This window comes from Bicyclus anynana, chromosome 8, assembly GCF_947172395.1.
Source record: "Bicyclus anynana chromosome 8, ilBicAnyn1.1, whole genome shotgun sequence".
NCBI lineage: Eukaryota > Metazoa > Arthropoda > Insecta > Lepidoptera > Nymphalidae > Bicyclus > Bicyclus anynana.
Genome location: NC_069090.1, coordinates 23,142 through 43,715, shown reverse-complemented (window position 1 = coordinate 43,715; position 20,574 = coordinate 23,142). Strand labels below are relative to the sequence as shown.

Here is a 20,574-nt window from a genome sequence, read left to right as displayed (position 1 = left end):
TTTCATCTTTTTATTCTCTCATTTATTTATTTGTCCTTTTTTAAATTAATAAAAATGTAAAAACATATAAAAAAATATGATAAAAATAAACTTGGTCAGGGCTCCAGAGTGAGGAACCTCCTCACAATCTGCCGGCACCGCAAAATGCCGCCGTCTCAAGAATTGATTGCCTGCCTTCTGTATCCGACTCTAGATCCAACAGTTAAGCGAAAGCTTCTGAAGGTGTTGGTCGAAATTTTTCGCTATATGACCATTGACTGAAATAACTATCGGAACAATAATAACTGATTCAACATTTCACATGGAGGTAATCTCGTGAGCAAGGTCCAAGTATTTTGATACTTTTCCTTTTCGGCTTTAACCAGATTATTATCGTCATGTGGAACTGTAATATCAACAATTATGTCACGCCGCACTGACCGATCGACTAGCACTATATCCGGTCTATTGGCTACAATATACCTGTCAGTGATAATCGTTCGGTCCCAGTAGAGCGACGCACTGCTAGTTTCAAGAACTGACGCTGGGTCGTACCCACAGAACACTAATACTCCTAATGGAAGACGTACCTATAGTAAGGCATCTCATAATCGACAAGGCCATACTGAAGAGCAAGCTGTTGGTGGATTATGTTGGAATTTGAAATCATTTGTTACAAAAAATGTGATAAATAAAGAACCGGTTGACCGATTTTGTGCAGACTTCATCTTTTTATTATTATTATAGGTATCAACTAGCGGACCCGGTCAAGCTTCGCTTTGACTCATGCGCACATCTTCCCTATCCCTGCCCTAAAATAAATAAATAAAGGATTTATTGAGCAAAATTTTTTTGAGGCTTCCTAGGTTTTATATTTAATGTTATATTATTTTGATTCCAAAAAATAGTTGTAACACTATTCATCTTGCTCTTTTTAAGTTGGTTGTGGTTATTTAATTGATTGGAAATTAAATAAAATTTACAGAAATAGGCTATAAAAGAATTGAAAATTTGAGCGCGATTGTAACGGCGTCATCAATGGCATTGCTATGGTGACGCGTCAACATCCACGGTGACCGAGTAACTGCGCAAGGGTCAAATTACACGCTGATGCCAATATACTACTTTATAACAATTAATCGTCAAAGGATCAGACCATAGACCAATGGATCAAACAACTCACTGCTGAGCTCGAGTCTCCTTTCAGAAAGAGAGGGGTTAGGCCAAAAGTCCACCACGCTGACCCAATGCGGATTGGCAGACTTCACACACGTAGAGAATTACGATTTTCTGGTATGCAGGTTTCTTTAAGATGTTTTCCTTCACCGTTTGAGACACGTGATATTTAATTTCTTAAAATGCACTCAACTGTAAAGTTGGAGGTGCATGCCCCGGACCGGATTTGAACCCACTGCCAACACCCTCCAGAATCGGAGGCAGAGGTCATATCCACTGGGACATCAAGGCTCACGATTTGACGATTTGACAATATATATTAAGATATTATATATGAAATAGTAGGCTGAGACGAATATGACGTCGCTCGATCTAGTGTTGGCTCGTGCGACTGGGTGGCGCGACTTGTTTCCGTAATGAGTAGGGATTTAGAGAGGGGTAGCGATCGGTTGGTGGGAACAACTTGCGATGTATGGTGCTCATCGTACGGTTGGCTTCAGATGCTCGAGGCGTTCGAGCCGTCCACATTTCTTGTGTAATTCTTTATGGGTTACTTGGGATGGGCGGGGAGTGACTTAAGTGGAAAAGGTAAGTGTTTGCTAACAGTCAAAGGCGCCTGTAATCCTACACACAACGTTCACAAGTGCGTGACTCCATGCTAGGGTCTTATTTTGGTTACAGTTTGGCTTGTTAATCAAGTTGTCCTGACAAATATTGTGCAACCATTGTTGTTCGTTTTCTTTTTTTTAAATCCACTTTTGAAGCCTTCTGTTAAATAATTGTAAGATATTATGAATTGGTTGATGGTTGGAAAAAAATAATACATTTTTTCTGTTCGTTAGATGGCTGTTAATGATCGATACCTCGTAAAGTATTTTTATATTCAATTTTATACTCATTGTAAATGTGACATTTCTGCCTAAAAAATATTATTTCCCGTTTTTTATTTGGTTTATTCTGTTTTGATAAACAGGTTGTTAAAAATGGATGTCAACGCAGAGAAAATTCGTCACATTTTACAGATTTTCTTTCATAAAGGCGAAAAAGCATTCCAGGCGGCTGAAATCTTACGCGTACCGACCTTTGACAATGTACCGACTCTTAAATCTATGGCTAAAATTGTGAATGGTGTGAATGGTCCCGTTAAGTACTTGTAGTGTAGTTCTTTTTTATTTTTTATTTAAAGAAAGAGACGGATGGCTACCCATCTCACTACCATTGCGTCCATTACTTTCTCTGTCTACGTTATTAGCTGTCTGTGGTAAAGACGAGGAGTATTTGATTTTGAATTTTGACGTCCATGATATGAATTTGACAGTTGATGTCGAGTGATGCCAGTCAACAATTTTGACATCGATTCCATATCGATATCGTGAATAATGATATTTTGACTTTTTGATTAAATATAGTTTGTGAAATAAGTTAAAATTTGTTTTGAATATTTATTCTTTATTTTTATCATATCGAACATAATGGCAAGAAAACTAGTCATATGGCAAACGTCATTTCTATGATTTAATGAACTGTGAAAGGAAAGTTCAGTTTTATTTAAAATGGCGTCCGCGTGACGGATGATTGTTTGCAGTCAAAATGCGTTTGTAATATTTTGAGAATATCAAAAAAATGTAAGACGCTTTCAATGAATTGACTACGGTGAGTCCGTTTTAGTATTTCGGAGTAGTTGCCCATTGCTCACAATTACGTAACGCTTATTGTTTCGTGTCGATGTGAGTATCGAGTCGAGACCACCGACACATTCCCATCTCGCTCGTTTGTTATGAATCTTTTGCCGTTATTTACAATCAACGATTTATATCCGTCCCTTTCGCACGCAGTTTTCTCGCCATAGGTTTTTCATTTTTATGAGGCGCGCGACTGAGACCGCGGGAGAAAAGTAGGGTCCGCTGGAAAAATATGAACAATTTCATGCTCTTAAAAATTATTGATTTTTCATGGTTAAAAAACATCAGTCGCCGCTAATTGCATACGTGATGCGGTTCCGCGCGCACGCTCGCCCGTGTGAGTAAAGTCTATTTTGGTATATTTCCCATATTAGAGGTTGTGGTCGTGAAAAGTCACATTTTTCATCACACGATAGACTCGCGGCGGAGCATTCGGCTGACGGCTCGGTGCGCGCTCCGGCCCGCGGACCTCTCGATTCGTCTCGAGCCTCCAGGCGCGCGTCTGAGTAATTGTTTAAATATTGATTTTTTTACTGGGGGCTCGCATGTGTGAGTGGGGCGCTCGGCGACGAATGTTTATAACATTAGTTGGGGCCTGCGATATACTATTTTGGGATCGGCCAAATGTTGGCTTTGTGCTCATGTTTTAACCATTATGCTTTCGTGTAGCGCCCTGCACTGGATGCTATCGTTTGGTATTTCGTTTCCGAAGGATATTTTAGTGTTCCGCGAGTTGTCGGCCGCCGTGTAAACATTGTTGTTCAGATCGCGAGGAGCTGCGAGCGGTGAGTCTTTACTGTTTAGCTGAATAGTCTAAGTCGAGTGCCGAGCGACGTTGCACTTTATCAGGCGATCGGCCGAGCCGCATGTTTACAGTTCCGAGGAGCGAAAAAATTCCGATAAGATATTGCACACTTGTTAGTCACTAGAGGCCCATAATTTGTAGCTCCGCCGAGAGCGAGTAGACGTCGAGACGGAACCTGACGCTCGTCCAGGTGGAGCTGCGTCAACAAAACCTCGACCGAGATAAGCGTTCAGTCCAACTCCAACAGTAACGCCAGTAGAGCGCAGATTGTGCTGCGCCACTCCGCACTCCGCATGATTCACCAATGTAACCACTCGACCGTGCAGCGAGCAGGAACGTCTTCGTTTCGTGATAAAAACAATCTTGAAAATGTTCATTTCTGTTAGCATATCGTAAACAATCACACGAGCAGTTACTTCGCACACGGTGTGGCTTTGCATCTTCCGGTTCTCCTTTAAATTAATTTGATACATAGTACATTATTATGTTGATTTCAAAAATGAAAATAACGAAAAGCTTTTATAAGATTTCGTGCCTATCCGCTGCAATAAATACTTAAAGGCAAAAACCATTTGCACACATGCTCGTATCTTCTTTTCGTATTCGATTTTTTTTGTTTTTGACCAAATTGACCACTTCCCCTTTCTCCGACACTAATAAACCTAAAATTTTGAAAAAAATACAGAAGTCAGCTTTCTACTTGAAGATATCTGGAAAATTTAAAATTCTCAATTCTTTATAATAAGGACACTTGGGGGACAAGATGCAAAATTAAAAATAAATGTAAACTAGTTCTTTTGTTTGCTGTATCACACGATGCATGTGATACGATATAGAAGTTGCTATGAGGATCTAAATATATTATATCGTAATTTTTAAATATATTTTTATGTTTCCATGTTCTTGAAAATTTGAAAAATGTGCAAAAATTAGGTTTCTATTGATAGATTACCCAAAAATTTTGAAAATCTTATTTTTTTAATAGGAAGGTCACTTTTGGGTGTAAGATGGAAAATTATAAAAAAAAATCAAACTGCATCGTGTGACATCAAATTAAATAGCTAGTTATGATGATCTCAAATATGTGTATTTTCTAGTAATATTTGAAATAAATAGTTTCCAAATTATTCAAAAAATATACGAAAACTAGCGGACGCCCGCGACTTCGTCCGCGTAAAAATTGATGTAAACTTCTCTACCTCTACCTTACCCTGCTCGTAAACCTACCCAACCCTACCCTACCCTATCCTACCCCTACCTTACTCCTACCCTACCGCTAATGCTTACCCTTCCTTCCCCCCATCTTACCCTACCCTAACCCTACCCGTATCCTATCCATACCCTATCCTACCCTACCCCTAATCTACCCCTACCCTACCCCTACCTTACTCCGACCCTACCGCTAACCCTAACCCTTCCCTACCCCTACCTTATCCCTACCCTAACCCTACCCTACCCGTACCCTACCCCTACCCTACCCCTATCCTACTCCTCCCCTACCCTATACGTTCCATATCCTTCCCCTACCTCTACCTTGCCCCTACCCTACACTACCCCTACCTTATCCGTACCCTACCCTACCCTACCCTACACTTTCCCTACCTCTATCCTATCCCTACCCTCAGCAAAATTGGTCCAGCCTTTTGTGCGTGGTGCAATGACCAAAAGACTATAATTTCCCAAGCGACTTCTATGCTAATACTATAAAGAGGTAAAGTTTGTGTGGTTGTCGGGGGTAATCTCTGGATTTACTGGACCGATTTGGAAAATTCTTTTACCAATAGAAAGCTACATTATTTGCGAGTGTCATAGACTATGTTTGGTCCTCATATTCATACGGGAACGGGAACCACGTAATTGAAACCGCGGGGCGACATATAGCGGCATTTCTGCGACTTTCAGAAATTTTGTATTATCTCCGAAACTATATAACCAATTAACATACTGTAAAGGGCAAATCTTATCTCTATAATATCCTTGTGATTATTAAATCATTTATTTTGATAAGGATTTAAGTTTAGTTGTGTAAATAATGACGTAAACCTTAGTTTAAAATTTAAATAATTTATTAAAGTACTAAAGGTACTATATCTGCTAAAATATAAAAGATAGATATATGGTGCCGCGGACTTTTTTGTAGAACTTTTAAAGGTTCAAAAAGCCTCCATACATTTATTTCAGTTATGCGCAATGGTTGAGGCAGCGCATGCGAATAAGTAAGTTTTTCGGTCTGACCTGTAAGAGAAAACCCGCGATATCTCAGTAGTTATATATGATAGAAATATAAAATATAGCCTATAGCACTCCCCGATAACGTAGCATTCTACTGGTGAAAGAATTTTTAAAATCGGTCCAGTAGTTCCGAAGATTACCCCATTTCAAAAAATTGTTACAAACTTACAAACTTACAAACTTTACCTCTTTATAATATTAGTATAGATATAGATTGACATTGGTCGATCCGAAAATATAAAATCTAAAATTTAGAAAAAATACAGAACTTAGTTTTCTACTTACCTACAGGTAGATCACAATTCACAGGAGAACTTGTACCAGTTCACAATCATTAAGTAACGTGGTACATCATTCAATATTGTGTCTACCAACTTGAATATTACTATAAAACCTATTCATCGTACCAATTTTTCATTTTTACATTGTTGTTAAGACGGCCGATGTATTACCAATTTTAGTAGAATACGGATCAGGGTCACGACATAGGTTAACATAGGTATTTTAAAAAAGTGCACATCGCCGCTAAAGAAGTTTTCACTTCAAACAGTTATGCGTGGTTTTGCATTATTTATTAAAGATAACAATCAATCATCCCCTTTTTTCCCTACCCAACCCCAATAAAAAAAGAACTATCAAAATCGGACTACTCGATAAAAAGTAATGCGTTCATATCTACATAAAAATAGGAGGAGGTTCTGACCTCCTCCGTTTATTCGTCGGTTGAAAAGTAAAGGGATACTCAAAAAATATTTTTGTAAACATTTAAATAAAAATATTATGAGTAATTACCTACTGTTATGTATTTATTTATATTTAATATCCGTAAAAATGATATCGCATTAATCTAAGAGTACAGCTATGCGTTTTACACTGTATGTTAGGTCTGTTAGGTACCTACTTACGTTGACATGTTTTAAACTTAGAGTAACATCCTCCGGGCGGTGCTCAGTGAAGGTTAGAAGTTCATTATGATGGTAATGTGAGCTGAGCGCGTCACGTCCCACGTGTGGCTGCATGGCTCCGTCGACTCGACTCGTCGAGTGCCGACGCGGCCGGCAGCGCTCTGAGCCGTTCCACCACTCAGATTACATCATTTTGTTGCATACAATCCCTTAATAATAATTAATAAAAAATACTAAAAATAATTTTAAATTAATTATCTTTTACCTATTCGTAATTGCTTGTAACGTCGTTATGGTTTACGTTAATTAATAAAAGTAAAGTTGATGATCGGTGTTCAATAGTCCATTATATACTATGCACAAAAATTAAGGGAGCAGAAAAAAAATCCAAATTTTTGGGGGATTTTCAACAGGCTGTAACTTATACAAAAATGGTCGTACAGCAAAAAAAAAAGCAAATTGTAGCTCTAAGTGTTTAGTTTTTGGATCTGAGTTTGAAAATTTTTTTTTTGAAAATATTTTTCGAGTAATCATAAAAAAACCACCGAAAAAAAAAATTTCGAAAATTTTTGTTTTTTTTTTTTTAATCTACGGACGTGGAAAAAATTTTTTCGACTCAACCTCCATATGGACCGGATAGCTTGTTTATTCAGATTTAATTTCGTTTTTTTTAAATCTCGATACGAGCAATTCTCGCTGAGATATCGATGTTTGAATGGAAAAAGATCATTTTCTTTGATTACCAATATCTCAGCAACCAATGATCGCACAGAAATTTTGAAGTTGGTTTTAAAAACTTGAATAAATCCTCTGCAAGGATTGGCAATTGAATTTTGAAAAAAAAAATTTTTTTTCAATCATTACATGAATTTGAAAAAGCATCCAAAAAAGGGCTTTTTGTCGTTTTTTGGAAAATCAAGCGCCCAATCAAAAATATTGCGGGAACCACTGACTTTAAGTGTGCCTTTTACTGTTCAATATACCCACAAAAGCCCTACAAAGTTTCAATTCAATCCAGCCAACCGTTTTTTTCCCACTTGATCGAATTTTTGAAAATTCGAAAGAAAGAAAATGAAAAAATTTTTTTTTAATTTTTCTCTCAATTCTAATTGATAAAAATTATGACATTTTCAGAGCGAAATTCTTGCTCCTTTAATTTTTTCAAAAATTCGATCAAGTGGGAAAAAAAAAAATATTTTTCGAAAAATATTTTCAAAAAAAAAATTTCAAACTCAGATCCAAAAACTAAACACTTAGAGCTACAATTTGCTTTTTTTTTTTTGCTGTACGACCATTTTTGTATAAGTTACAGCCTGTTGAAAATCCCCCAAAAATTTGGATTTTTTTTCTGCTCCCTTAATTTTTGTGCATAGTTATAGTTGATTAGATCATGTCGAATATTGACAACTTTTGATATAGGTAGGTAAAGCTAATAGGTACGTATAAAATATACCTACATAACTATATAAATAGAATATTTATGTACAGAAGTTACAGAACTAAATGTCTACAAACTTTACAAGCAACTGTGATTATCTGAAACTTAATATTTGAAAAAACTGACTCATGAAATGTTCTGTTACTTCGAATACTTCTAGGTTCATAGGTTTCCCTGCTGGTAGTCATCAACAGTCAAGTGACGTCTTTTCTCTTGAATGACTTCAAAACTAGTAATGTATCTTGAAGTATGAAAAAATATAATGTAGCTAACTAATGAAAATACTTACACAAGCGTTTTTATTTGATAGATCATACGATGTACGAGTACCTGCTCGTAGTTTGCTGACTATTTTAGAATTTCACCCCAAAAGATAATAATTTATTTTCTTTACACGTTTGTTTTTGGCTGACCGATTTGGTACGTTTACCTCTATTCAACGGATATAGTACATTTCCCTTATACTTACTCTACTCTTTGGTACATTCGTAACTAATTGACTGCGACAAATCGACGGATAAACGCACGATTGATTTTTTTTTATTAGACGGGTTTAAAAAAATAAGAAAACCACTGTCGAACAAAGGTCAGGACAACTTAATTAACAAATCAAACTGGAACCAAAATAAGACCATAGAATGGCAAAGAATGACCTTGATTGAAGTCACACAATTGTGAACGTTGTGTGTAGGGTTAAGGGCGCCCTTGACAGATATCTAACACTAACCTTTTTCACTAAATTCACTCTCCCCGCCTGCCCCAAGTAACCCATAAAGAATTACACAACAAGAAATGTGGACGGCTCGAACGCCACGAGCCACTGAAGCCGACCGTACGGCGAGTACCTTATATCGCAAGTCGTTCTCGCCAACCGATCGCTACCCCTCTCTAAATCCCTAATCATTACCGAAACAAGTCGCGCCACAGCGTCGGCACGAGTCAACACGAGATCGAGCGACGTCATATCCGTCTCAGATTACTATTTCCTACAGCGCATAATTTATAAGGATTCGGTTTTTAAGCTGAAATTCGGAACCCTAATAATGAACCCTGAGTAACCATCTGATAAATTACCTTTGGTGCTTGCAATAAGGTCACCATAGAGAGAAACAAGCAATTAACAAAAAAGAAGAAATATACAAGCAAGGCGTAAATTATGAAGAAAATAATGTCCATTCAATTCCATATGAAATATCTGAAATAAAACAATCAAGTTTGTACTGTTCCTAATTACAAACTATTGTCTCTGGGATGCGGAGAGGTGTGATAGATAAAACGCAAGACTAAATGCCGATATCCGCAGCTCCCAGGGCGCCACGATTGCGCCGTGAGGTCATTTAACAAGAACGATTCCGCGGTGACACTGTTCCGAGAAAGAGCTCTCCAGATTGTTGGCCTCAAATAGTATCCGAATATAAACGGCTCCGGTACGTACACGTAGTGCCGAGGGCGCCGCACGGACCCCCGCGCGGACTATTTCGGTCGCGCCCCTAGGGTCGTTGGCCGATGCCTGCCCTGCCTGCTGCCAGACCCCCCCGCTAGGGCGTTTTTTTGCTTATCTTTCGAAGATAGCGCTCCCTTCTGATGTTACGAGAGTTTATTTGTACCGTCTACTTGAATCGTTTCTGCGGACGTCGCACGAAACACTGAGTCCGTCTAATCTTTTGATAATAGCGTTCGAATCTTGAGAGAAGCACATATCGATCCTACTCGTATATCTACCGATTGTAACACGCGGATGTGCCTGAAATAGTTTACATTTACTTCGATTTCAATGCTGTCGGTGTCAGCAAAGCAGTCAGGACCGAGGTACATTCTTCAGGTAGGTAGGCAAAGGTTTATAATTTATAAAAATGTAAAATTTTGGTAAGTAGCTACAATTCTTCAATTGCAATCTAAACTCAACTGTATTATTGTATATATAACATGATTATTTCAACCTAATTACGTAGAAACTATTTATTTCGTTAAAATAACGTCACTACATGCTACTCTACCACTACCACAGAAAACATACGTATTACGTTGGTGTGTACCTACTAATGCCACTTAACGTAAAATGACATTCTAATTGTGTCATTTCGTTGAAAACAAAAAAAGGTGAGAGAAAAAAATTACAATTATTTAATATGTGCTCTGAAATAAATCGCGGACGAACAGACGGGCATGGTGAAATCTTAACCTTCTTGTAAACTACGTTGACCTTTAAAATAAAATATACGGAGCTTCTATGCAATAATATCGATGTGTCAATAAATGGTTTAGGTTAATATTGCCATCACTATTACACAGACACTAATAAAGTAAGTTTAAGTGTTATTAATATTATTTCATTCTGTGGAACGAAATCAATAATCGTAACACTAATCTGTGGAAGGGGTTCGTAGACAGAGAATCCGTCAACGGGTCCGTATGCCGTATGCGTCGTATGACTGGCGTTATGGAAATGGTCTTTTATTAGGTACTAGTGGACGCCCGCGACTTCGTCCGCGTGGAATTCAGTTTTTCACAAATCTCATGGGAACCATGGATTTTTCCGGGATGAAAAGTAGCCTATGTGTTAATCCAGAGTAAAATCTCTTTCCATTTCGAATTTTAGCCAAATAGCTTCTGTAGCCGCAGCGTAAAGGAACCAACATACATACACACTTACACACACACACACACACAAACTTTCGCCTTTGTTTTATTAGTGTGATACCTACTTGTGTGAAATATTGAGCCATGAGCTGTCAATGTGAATGGGCGGAATTTTTAAGTATAGTTTGAACGCTTTTTTATTTTGTTTTTTAAAGAATATTTGCCATATCTTTTAAATATGACTAATATTCCTACTATTAGGAGTGGGTGCGACAATAGACCAACGAGGCGGGGATCGAACCACCACCCCTCGGTGATGACATAGTTCGCGTGAAACCCTACCCCTACCCTATCCTACCCTACCCCTTCCCTAAGTATCCTATGTCCGTCTCCTGGTTCTAAGTTACCTCTCCAGCAATTTTCAGTGTAATTAACACGACTTTCTTTTACTTTTACGGCTAAGCGGCAGAACCGATCAAAATGAATTCTGGTATTATGATAAATGGGACCTTGGAGCAGAAGATAGGCTACTTTTTATACCTAAAATAAAAAGAGAAGGGGGGGGGGAAATTGGGGTTGAAAGTATGTATGGAAAGTCGATAGAGATTAAATTTTTTTGAATATTTCGTAATTTTTTTAGGCACAATTTGTCATGATTTTGCCACTGTCGTATTTGGACTTCTTGTTGTGAATTTGTTCATTATTTTCACGGATCGTAGCTAAGTATATTATAATTGACAATACCTACTGTGATGTATAAAGTCAACAAACTCTTTTTCTCTTTGCAGGTTCCCAAGCGACGTCGGCGCTGCAAATTTCAGTATTGTAAAACAATTGTCTAGTCGAAAAGTTTCTACTTGGATATAAAAACCAAAATTATTATTACTATTATTATATGAGTACTTAAAACTATTTTTAGTAAAGGATCTGTGATAGAAACCTTTTTGGTGGACTTTATAGAAGTGTGCAATTTTTTTTTACAAAAAAGAACGGACTGATTAACATTTGGCCAAAGAGTACTTATAATGTATTTTCGTAGTTAACAATTAGTACTAGTAATGAAAGATGGCGCTGCCGCCGCAACAGTTCTGCGTGCGCTGGAACTCCTATCACACCAACCTGCAGGTAGCACTTCCCTTACATTTGTATGCGATTGGGTATTTGACTACGTTTAAATATATTGATTATTACTAGTACAGGAAATGTAGGAAATATTACTAACAGAGTTACATGACTCGAGATTTTTTAACCATCGGTAGGGAGCAGCCCAACAAATTTAAGTACATCGACCGGACCCCCCCCTGGAGTGACTCAGAAACTCAAAAAGTTTTTGGATTACGTTTTTCTCCTAAACTTTGAGTTTTACATTAAAGTTCATTTCACAAAAATGTAGAGGACATTCTCATCTACAAGTAATGTTACTGAGATTATCGTACGACTTTAAATACTGAAGGTAGGTGGCGCTGAAGTTGCTTGAAATGTGTTTTTTTTAGCATAAAAAAAATATTTTACGACATCTACTATATAAAAATAAGTCGGGTTTTCCTTATAGACTCTATAACTCCAAAACGCACGAACCGATTTCCACGGTTTTGCATTCGTTGGAAAGGTCCGTGAGGTTTATAGCAAAGAAAATTCAGGACAAGGTAGGGGTAGGGTAGGGGTAGAGTTGGGCAGGGGTAGTTGAAAGTTTACATCTAGTTTCACGCGGACGAAGTCGCGGGCGTCCGCTAGTTTAGTGTATAAAAAAGTATTTGAACGCTCATACAAATGTAATGACCTGAAAAGAGCGTGTCGTCAGGGTGCTGTCAATTGTTTTCTGCTGTCAGTGCGCAGTCAAACACCCAGTTGTAAGTGCGCCATCTAGTGCGAGCGAGCGCAGCCACGTGACTCGTGTCGTGTCGTGTTGCAGGCGGTGTTCCCGCGCCTGCTGCTCACGGAGCAGTTCGCGGACGTGACGCTGGCGTGCGAGTCGCGCCAGCTGCGCTGCCACAAGCTGGTGCTGTCCGCCTGCTCCGCCTACCTCGAGCGGCTGCTGCTGCAGAACCCCTGCAAGCACCCCATCGTGCTCATGCGTGACATGCGGTACGTACACACACACGCCACGCGCAGTGTAGGGTTCCGCACACATTCCCTTATGTGCCTTAATGCACAAAATACCGATAACGATAACCCACATTACGATACGAGTACATAGATAGATAGGATAGAAGATAAAAAATCCATCCTTACTTTGCATGTAGGGAAGGAACCCCAAAAAAATTTTTTTTTTTAGGTGAGCTACTCTAAAAAAAATATTTCGTAAAGATTTTATTTTACGACTTTGTTCATATTTTTAATGTACATACTCATGTTAAGTTACAACTTTATACTAGTAATAATCTTTGCGCTCAACTGCGGACAGACGGACGGACATGGCGAAACTATAAGGGCTCCTTGTACGGAAAAGCAAAAGGAGCATTACGAAATGTTGAAAACCACTTGACATTCACAGCTTATTATCTCCAATTCTTAGGTGAAATCCTTATTTGACTAGCCTAAAAGTATTATTTTCGTAATCATTAACCAGACAAATATTAAAAATGTGGAATAAATATAAGGATCTTTTGTTAAAGAGTAATAATTATATTATACTAAATAGGTAATTATAATAGAGTACTTGATCGGAATCGGTAGGTGTTGTCCTCTGTATTCTGAGGTGTTGTCTTTCTGTTAGTTTGATATTTTACAAGTAATCCAATAAATTACTGAATCTCACCTTCAGACTGAATCTCACTTCCAGTCTGGATCTCCATTTTTAAATATTTTGCAGACAGACCGCTATTTCAAGACATTTTTTGACCACACAGATCGCTCCTCGGACCTCGACTCTTAAATGTCGAAGTTTTCGCTCGATGATGAATCATTTTGATTGCAGATAGCGTGATCTTGTCTCGCGGAATATATGGAGCGTGCGTTTTAAGTTATATTTGCTTTGGAACTGAAGACGTGCAGTTTCTCGGAGATGTTATCATTGATTTTAACAATAAATACTGTGAATCATGTATGTAAATTATATATATTTATCTTGAGAAGAGAGAAAGACAAATGTTGATCAATAGTGACGGAATATATCACTTTTTATTCACGGGAGCGATACTTCACCTTCGCCACTGTTGGCCGAATGAGTGTTTCTCTCTTCATTAGATATACTGTCGTGGACGCATGCGGCAAGACGTAGCGGGCGAAGGGCTCACGGCGACCGCTTGTGCTGCAGGTTCAGCGAGATGCAGGCGCTGGTGGACTTCATGTACAAGGGCGAGGTGAACGTGACGCAGGAGGAGCTGCCCAGCCTGCTCAAGTCGGCCGAGGCGCTGCAGATCAGAGGTGAGCGCTGTCCGGAGTACGCGTAGCGCGGGAGCGACCACTGGAGCCAACCGTTACGTTTCACAAGTGTTTGTAAACCGAGCCTTCTTGAAAATAAATGAATTTTGATTTTGAACTTCCCAGAATTTTCAGTCAGTTTCGATGATTAAAATCGTAATGCAAGTATTCGCTCGCTGCGCAGGGCTGTGCTCGGGCGAGGCGGGAGCGGGCGCGGGCGCGGAGGCGGAGGCGGAGGCGGGCACGCGCGACTTCACACTGGCGAGCGACGCGCTGCTGCACGCGCACCGCAGCGAAGGTCGGTGCCCAGTGACCAGTCGATACGTTGACGCGGGATCGTCTGCCGGCTGCACGCACCGGCATATTTATCTTGACCATAAATATTTGTTATATTATACCTATGCACGTGTTTAGGGCACTGAATTTAGGGCATTTCTAGATTTTGAATAATATTACAATTGAATGTCATCAAAATACGAGTAACTGATTCAATAAACACTCGTTGGTTACAGCCTACCACCAGCCGCACCCGCCGCACCCGCCGCGCCCGCCGCACCAGCCGTCGCCCAAGCCCGGCGGCGGCGCCACCAACGGGCCCAAGAAGCGCAAGTCGGAGGAGCGGGAGCGGGAGCGGGAGCGCGAGCGGGACAAGGCGGAGGTGAAGGAGGAGACGGTGGAGGAGGACGGGCTGTACTACGGCGAGCTGGACAACGAGCACCTGGACTATAACGAGGTGGGCGTTAAAGCAGAGTCGACGATAGCCTTTATTTACTCCTTTATCATTTAAGCATGGATCTTTGGTTTGGGAGAACCAGATTTCTGTGTTCCTTTTTCCTTAGTGTTTTGGTAAATCTCCCATATCATGAAGATAATATGGAATCGGACCATCCATTAGCCGACATCCTATTTCCAAAATAGGCTAAAAATATTGCGGCTTCACTGCATTTCATCCTTGTTGATGGTCACCGGGCACTGTTTGATTAATCGGAGCAAAAGTGATCCACCAGATTTATTATTATTCTTTATTTATATTTGAATTTAAACTTCATCTATTTCAGGAGGAAGAAACTGGAAAGCCTGGCAGCAGCTTAGGACAAACTTCCGGTGAGTCGCGTGACGTAACTCGCAGCTTTCGTCAAGCTTGCACTTTATTGACGACCACTGGTCGTCTGCACCGTGGCTTTCTGTCACCCGCGCGAAAATATAATGTTCTTCGTACGATGGCTTTTTTTGGGAAGTCTCTTATAAATTTTGACGTTTCGATGGCTCGCCGCGGAGCGACCGCAGCGCGCGCGCACTTCATGTTGTGAACACATTGTGAAAATACATAAAATGAATGTCTGTAAGGTAGGCCGAGTTTCGATATTAAAATTTCGTAGTTTTGTTACTTTTGGTAGACGATGAACCATGAATGTTGTTGAAGATCGGCATTTTATTTTTTTTATTTTGATAGCTACGAGTATATCTTACAGACATTTCATTTTTTTTTCGAAACATTCATGGTTCACCAACGATGTTTCCCTTCGCTGACCCTCGCCTCGCTTGCAGGTCGGCGCGGCGGCCCCGCGGCCCCGCGCGCTCCCCTGCTGCGCGTCAAGCCGGAGAGCGAGCTGTTCTTCCAGAACAAACTGCAGAACCTGGAGTACATGAACAGGCTGTCCAACATGAACGCCGCCGAGATACAGAGCGAGTTCTCCAAGTACGGGCTCGGCGACGCGGCGGAGGAGGCGCCGGCGCCCGAGGACGACTTCTACAAGTCGTGGCTCGAGCAGAACGGCGAGCTCGAGGTGTCGCTGCTGCGCGCGCGCGGCGCGGAGCGGGCCCGCGCGCCCGCCGCCGACGGCGCCCGCGGCGACAAGCTGGCGCGCCGGCGCGGCCGCCCGCCCATCTTCAAGGACAAGAACGTGGACATCGGCGAGACGGTGCTCAAGGCGGACCTCGACCAGTTCCTGGAGGGCAAGGAGGTCAGCTCGTCGGGCCTGTCGCGCAAGGACCTCGAGCGCGTCATGATGGGCAAGTTCAACCCCAACCGGCGCTACTCCAACGAGGCGATGTGGGCGGCGCTCGTGGACGTGAAGAAGGGCGGCAGTATCTACAGGGCGGCGCAGACGCACAAGGTGCCGCGCAAGTCGCTGCGCAACTGGATGAAGCGCTGCCACATCAAGTCGTCGTTCCCCATGCCGCAGCAGCTGAAGCAGTTCGTGGAGAACAGCAAGCGCCAGCGCGAGGGCGGCGCGGACGCGGCCGAGCGCCTGCACCGCTTCGGCGAGCACTTCCTCAGCTGCGGCCGCGCCTCCAGCGACGACGAGCGCGCGCCGCCCGCGCCCGCGCCCGCGCCAGCCGCGCCCGCCGCGCTCGACATGACGCTGCGCGAGTAGCGCGCGCGGGCGGCGCCGGGTGCGAGCCTTTTGTATGATGAATTTTAATTATGTGAATCGAATCGTATCGTTACGTAATGCGAACGTTCCACGTTGTTATCTTTACTGCCAAAGACGAAGCAAAGATTTCTATAAAAAAAAATATCTACACTTATTATTTTCTTTTACGACGCGCAATATGTTTCCAAAGATTTTGTTTTGTTTTATTTTTATTATTTTAAATGAACGCGCGATCGGCTCCGGGAGCCGAAGACGTTCTTAGCGAATACTTATCGTAGAGTTGTTATGGCTGCCTGCGTCCTGCAGCGATGAGAGAGTGTTGGGATGACGAGAAGCGCTTGGAGCGAGTGGAGGAGGAACGGTTGTTTTGTGTTAGTTATGATTATGAGTCGTTAGTTAGTTGTGTCGTAGTGGAGACGGAAAATTGGCCTTTATGAAATTCGTGTGCTTGTATGGACTTCGTCCGGAGATAAATAAAAGACTTATAAAATGAAATTTTAGCGTAATTCGATGTAAGGGATGGATTCGTATCGCGGCGGCGCCCGGCGGGGTGCGCCGAGCGGGGCGGGCTGGGGGAGGGGGTGCGCCGAGCGGGGCGGGCTGGGGGGGGGGTGCGCTGAGCGGGCGCCGCCGCGAGCGATATTATTGTGCTTAATTATTACTTATAGTTATAGTTATTTATTTGTTACTTAAAGTATTGTACTTAATATAATTAGTATTGATGTTTTGTTTCTGATTCATTGATTTTCTGTTCATAAGAGTTTCGTAGTTCCGTCGAGGCCGTGTCGAGCGTCCGCGCGAGGCCTACAACTAATTATATGTTCCTACATTTGTATATCTAGTGCGTTAGATGGTTTAGGAGTTGGTTTGGAGTATTTATTTCGGTTCATTTGTACCTTCCCGCGCTGGCGAGTGGCGCGGGGCGGCGGCGCCGGGGCCTAGCGCATGTGCTTACATACCTACAAGTTAACACATTTTACTGTACCTACCTAACTATATGAATCTGTGAATAAATAAAATTATACATACTTGTTTTGATAAACCGACAAATTTATTTCATCTCAATTTTATGTTAGGCTGTCGTGTGCCTATTGAATTTCAAGTTTTCAACAAAAAAAATGTGATGCTTTAGCTATTGTGGTACAAGTAATTGTGTGAAGATGATAGATAATGCAGTTGCAACACCAAACTGTATCGGTACCCCTAATTTTATTATCATTTGATTTTCAAATTGTCTCCAGTTGATTTTTTGTATTCCCGTCAAAGAGCGGGCGAAGAGCGACCCCCCGCACCGCGCCCCCCGCGCCGCGCCCCTCGCGCGCCCAGTCCATGAAGTGCCTACTAGTGTAATGTATACTTACGAGCTAGAGTAAGTGTGGGCGACGCCCCAGGGCCGCCGGACTTCAATGAAATGTGTAAATATTTAAAAGTACTCAGTAGAAACTGTTAACTTTGTTATTAATTTCATATAGTACATGGAATTAGGGTCTCAAATAAATCTAGGTATATTAATTAATAAAAGTTTTGGATTTCATAGAAAACTTAATAAAAAAAATATATTTGTTATCATTCTTACTAACGTTAAAAATGCTGTCGTACATTTTATGACGTCAGAATGTTACTTGATGTACTTGCTAAAGGAATAAACGTCAAACTAATCTCGTAATAATAGTTTTGACAAACACTTTAGTGTTTACGTGACGTCATGAAAAGATAAAACATGACCATCATGACCGACAGCGGTTTGGCTCGTATTGTCAATAATATTTGCAAATTAAAATTTTTATTCACGTTGCAAAATATATATATTTTCTTTAATCTAGTAGAATGATAATAAACCATTTAAAAGACCATATTTTACAAAAAATGTCAACCAGCCTATTGCAACGACGAAAGTCGTACGGCTCGCATAGTTACATCGTCGAGGATCAATCTACTTCTGCATTCTAATTGATTTCAGCTAATTGAGAGGATTCAGATAATAGGATCGGTCTGTCCGCATGTGTGACGTTAACGTAGTTGGCTGGTTTGTGAATATAAAAAATGGAGATTCAGACTGTAAGTGAGATTCAGTCATTTTTGAGAGCTTCAAAGTTCTAATACCTGCAAAATATTCACATTTTGTTCATCGAAATACAATTGACGTGTGGCAGCTCTGGGCACTTGTTCACGTGTAGTGATAAGTGGTAACGTGCCGCGCCGCCTCGGCCGCTCCGCCGCGACCGCCGGCACGCGACTGTCTCGTCGTGGCGAGTCCGCGTCCGATCGTCGCGGCGTCGCACGTCGTCCGTCTGCTGCCGGATCGCAATATTGAATGCTACATTTCCACGCTCGGCAAGTGCACCAGCTCGTAAAGCTGCCGCTCGGCGGACGGACGACGTCGTCGCGTAGGGAGTCCGTCGAGGAGGCCGCCCTCCGTCCCTCCATCACCGAAGGGTAGGAGGAGGTCTGGTGCCGAACTAGAATATCCATTAACAAAGTGCGTCTATACAATTTTAAGTTAAGATCAGAAATTGAGGTAGAACTTAACCGCGGTTCGGACAGGGAAAGTTATTTATTTTTCTATTCTCCATGAAAGTGAATGATTGATAATATTCATTATCACGTACAATTTCATTGATAACTAGCGCACGCCCGCGACCTTGTGCGCTTGGATTTCGATGTCAATTTGCAACCCCCATTTCACCTTACCCATACCCTTTTAATTATATTTTCGCATGTTTTATATATATTAAATAGTCCACTTAACATTTTACAGAAATGGAACTCAAAACACGAACGATTTATATAGAAAAAAACTTCAACCTCTTCTTAACCCTTTAGGGATAAAATTTTGAAAACCCTTGAATGAAATAATTTTTAGTATTTGTCTGGTAGTAGAGATACTAATGCAATTTGAAAAATGAAGCCCCTGTTTCACCCCTTTATGTTTTAATTAACGTAACAAAAAGTATCTCTCAAATCTCAGATAGTGCCAAGTTTCATTAAAATTCATTCAGTAGTTTCAGCGTGACGATGCCCAGTCAACAAAAATACGAACAGACAGACAAAAAATAAAAATATTTTTGGCTTCAGTATCAATTATATGTATAACTAGCGGACGCCCGCGACTTCGTGCGCGTAAAAATCGATGTTAACTTTCAACCCCTATTTCACATTCTATTTTGCAAGTTTTATAACTTATAAATAGTCCACTTATCATTTTACATTTACAAATGTACCTAGAAAAATTAAGGACTTTCCGTACAAACTTTCTACCCCTACTTCACTCATTTCTGATTTTGTTTTCGCGACAAAAAGTATCCTATTATCTTTCTACGTATTATGATCTCAAATCGTCTTAAGTATCATTTGAATTCATTCTGTAGTTTCAGCGTGATGCCCGGTCAAAGAAAAGGCAAACAGACAGACAAAAAATAGAAAATAGGTTTCAGTATCGATTTCCTACCTCTACCCTACTCCTACCCTACCCGTACCCTAACTGTATCCTACCCCTACCCTACGCGTACCTTACCCTACCCGTACCTTACCCTACCCGTAATTTCTTCCCTTTCCCTACCCCTAGGATAGGGGTAGGCCCTACCCCTACCCTACCCTTAACCTAGGCATACACTCCCCTACCCTGCCCTACCCCACCCTACCCCTACCCTACCTTTACCCCTACCCTACCCTACCTGTACCCTACCCTACCCTGCCCTATACCTTCCCTACCTTACCCCTACCTTTAGCAAAATCGGTCCAGCCCTATGAGCGTGGTGCGATGACAAAGGAAAATAGAGACTTCTATGCTAAAATTATAATCTTTGGACCTACTGGACCGATTTGAAAGATTGTTTTACCAATAGAAAGCTACATTATTTGCGAGTGTCATAGGCTATGTATGATTCCCATATTCACACAGGAACGGGAACTACGTAATTGAAAGCGCGGGGCGTCATGTAGCGGAATTTCTGCGTCTTTTAGAAATTTTGCATTATCTCCGAAACTATTTAACTAATTAACATACTATAAAGGGCAAATCTTATCTCCATAATAT

General features: G+C 41.1%; 1 protein-coding gene across 7 annotated transcripts in view; it reads left to right on the top strand.

The window, feature by feature from the left end:
* Positions 1–2,528: 2,528 nt before the first annotated feature.
* LOC112052375 (protein bric-a-brac 2) overlaps positions 2,529–20,574 on the top strand; it is a 29,602-nt gene continuing 11,556 nt past the window's right edge. For 3 of the 7 annotated variants that reach the window (XM_052883110.1, XM_052883112.1, XM_052883111.1), the window contains exons 1-7: positions 3,181–3,622; positions 11,586–11,922; positions 12,710–12,882; positions 14,054–14,163; positions 14,345–14,458; positions 14,673–14,893; positions 15,219–15,264. In XM_052883110.1, coding sequence (XP_052739070.1) covers positions 11,863–11,922; positions 12,710–12,882; positions 14,054–14,163; positions 14,345–14,458; positions 14,673–14,893; positions 15,219–15,264 — 724 coding nt within the window. In that variant the 5' untranslated portion in view covers positions 3,181–3,622; positions 11,586–11,862. The other 4 variants (XM_052883106.1, XM_052883108.1, XM_052883105.1 and 1 more) reach the window with 4 other exon arrangements.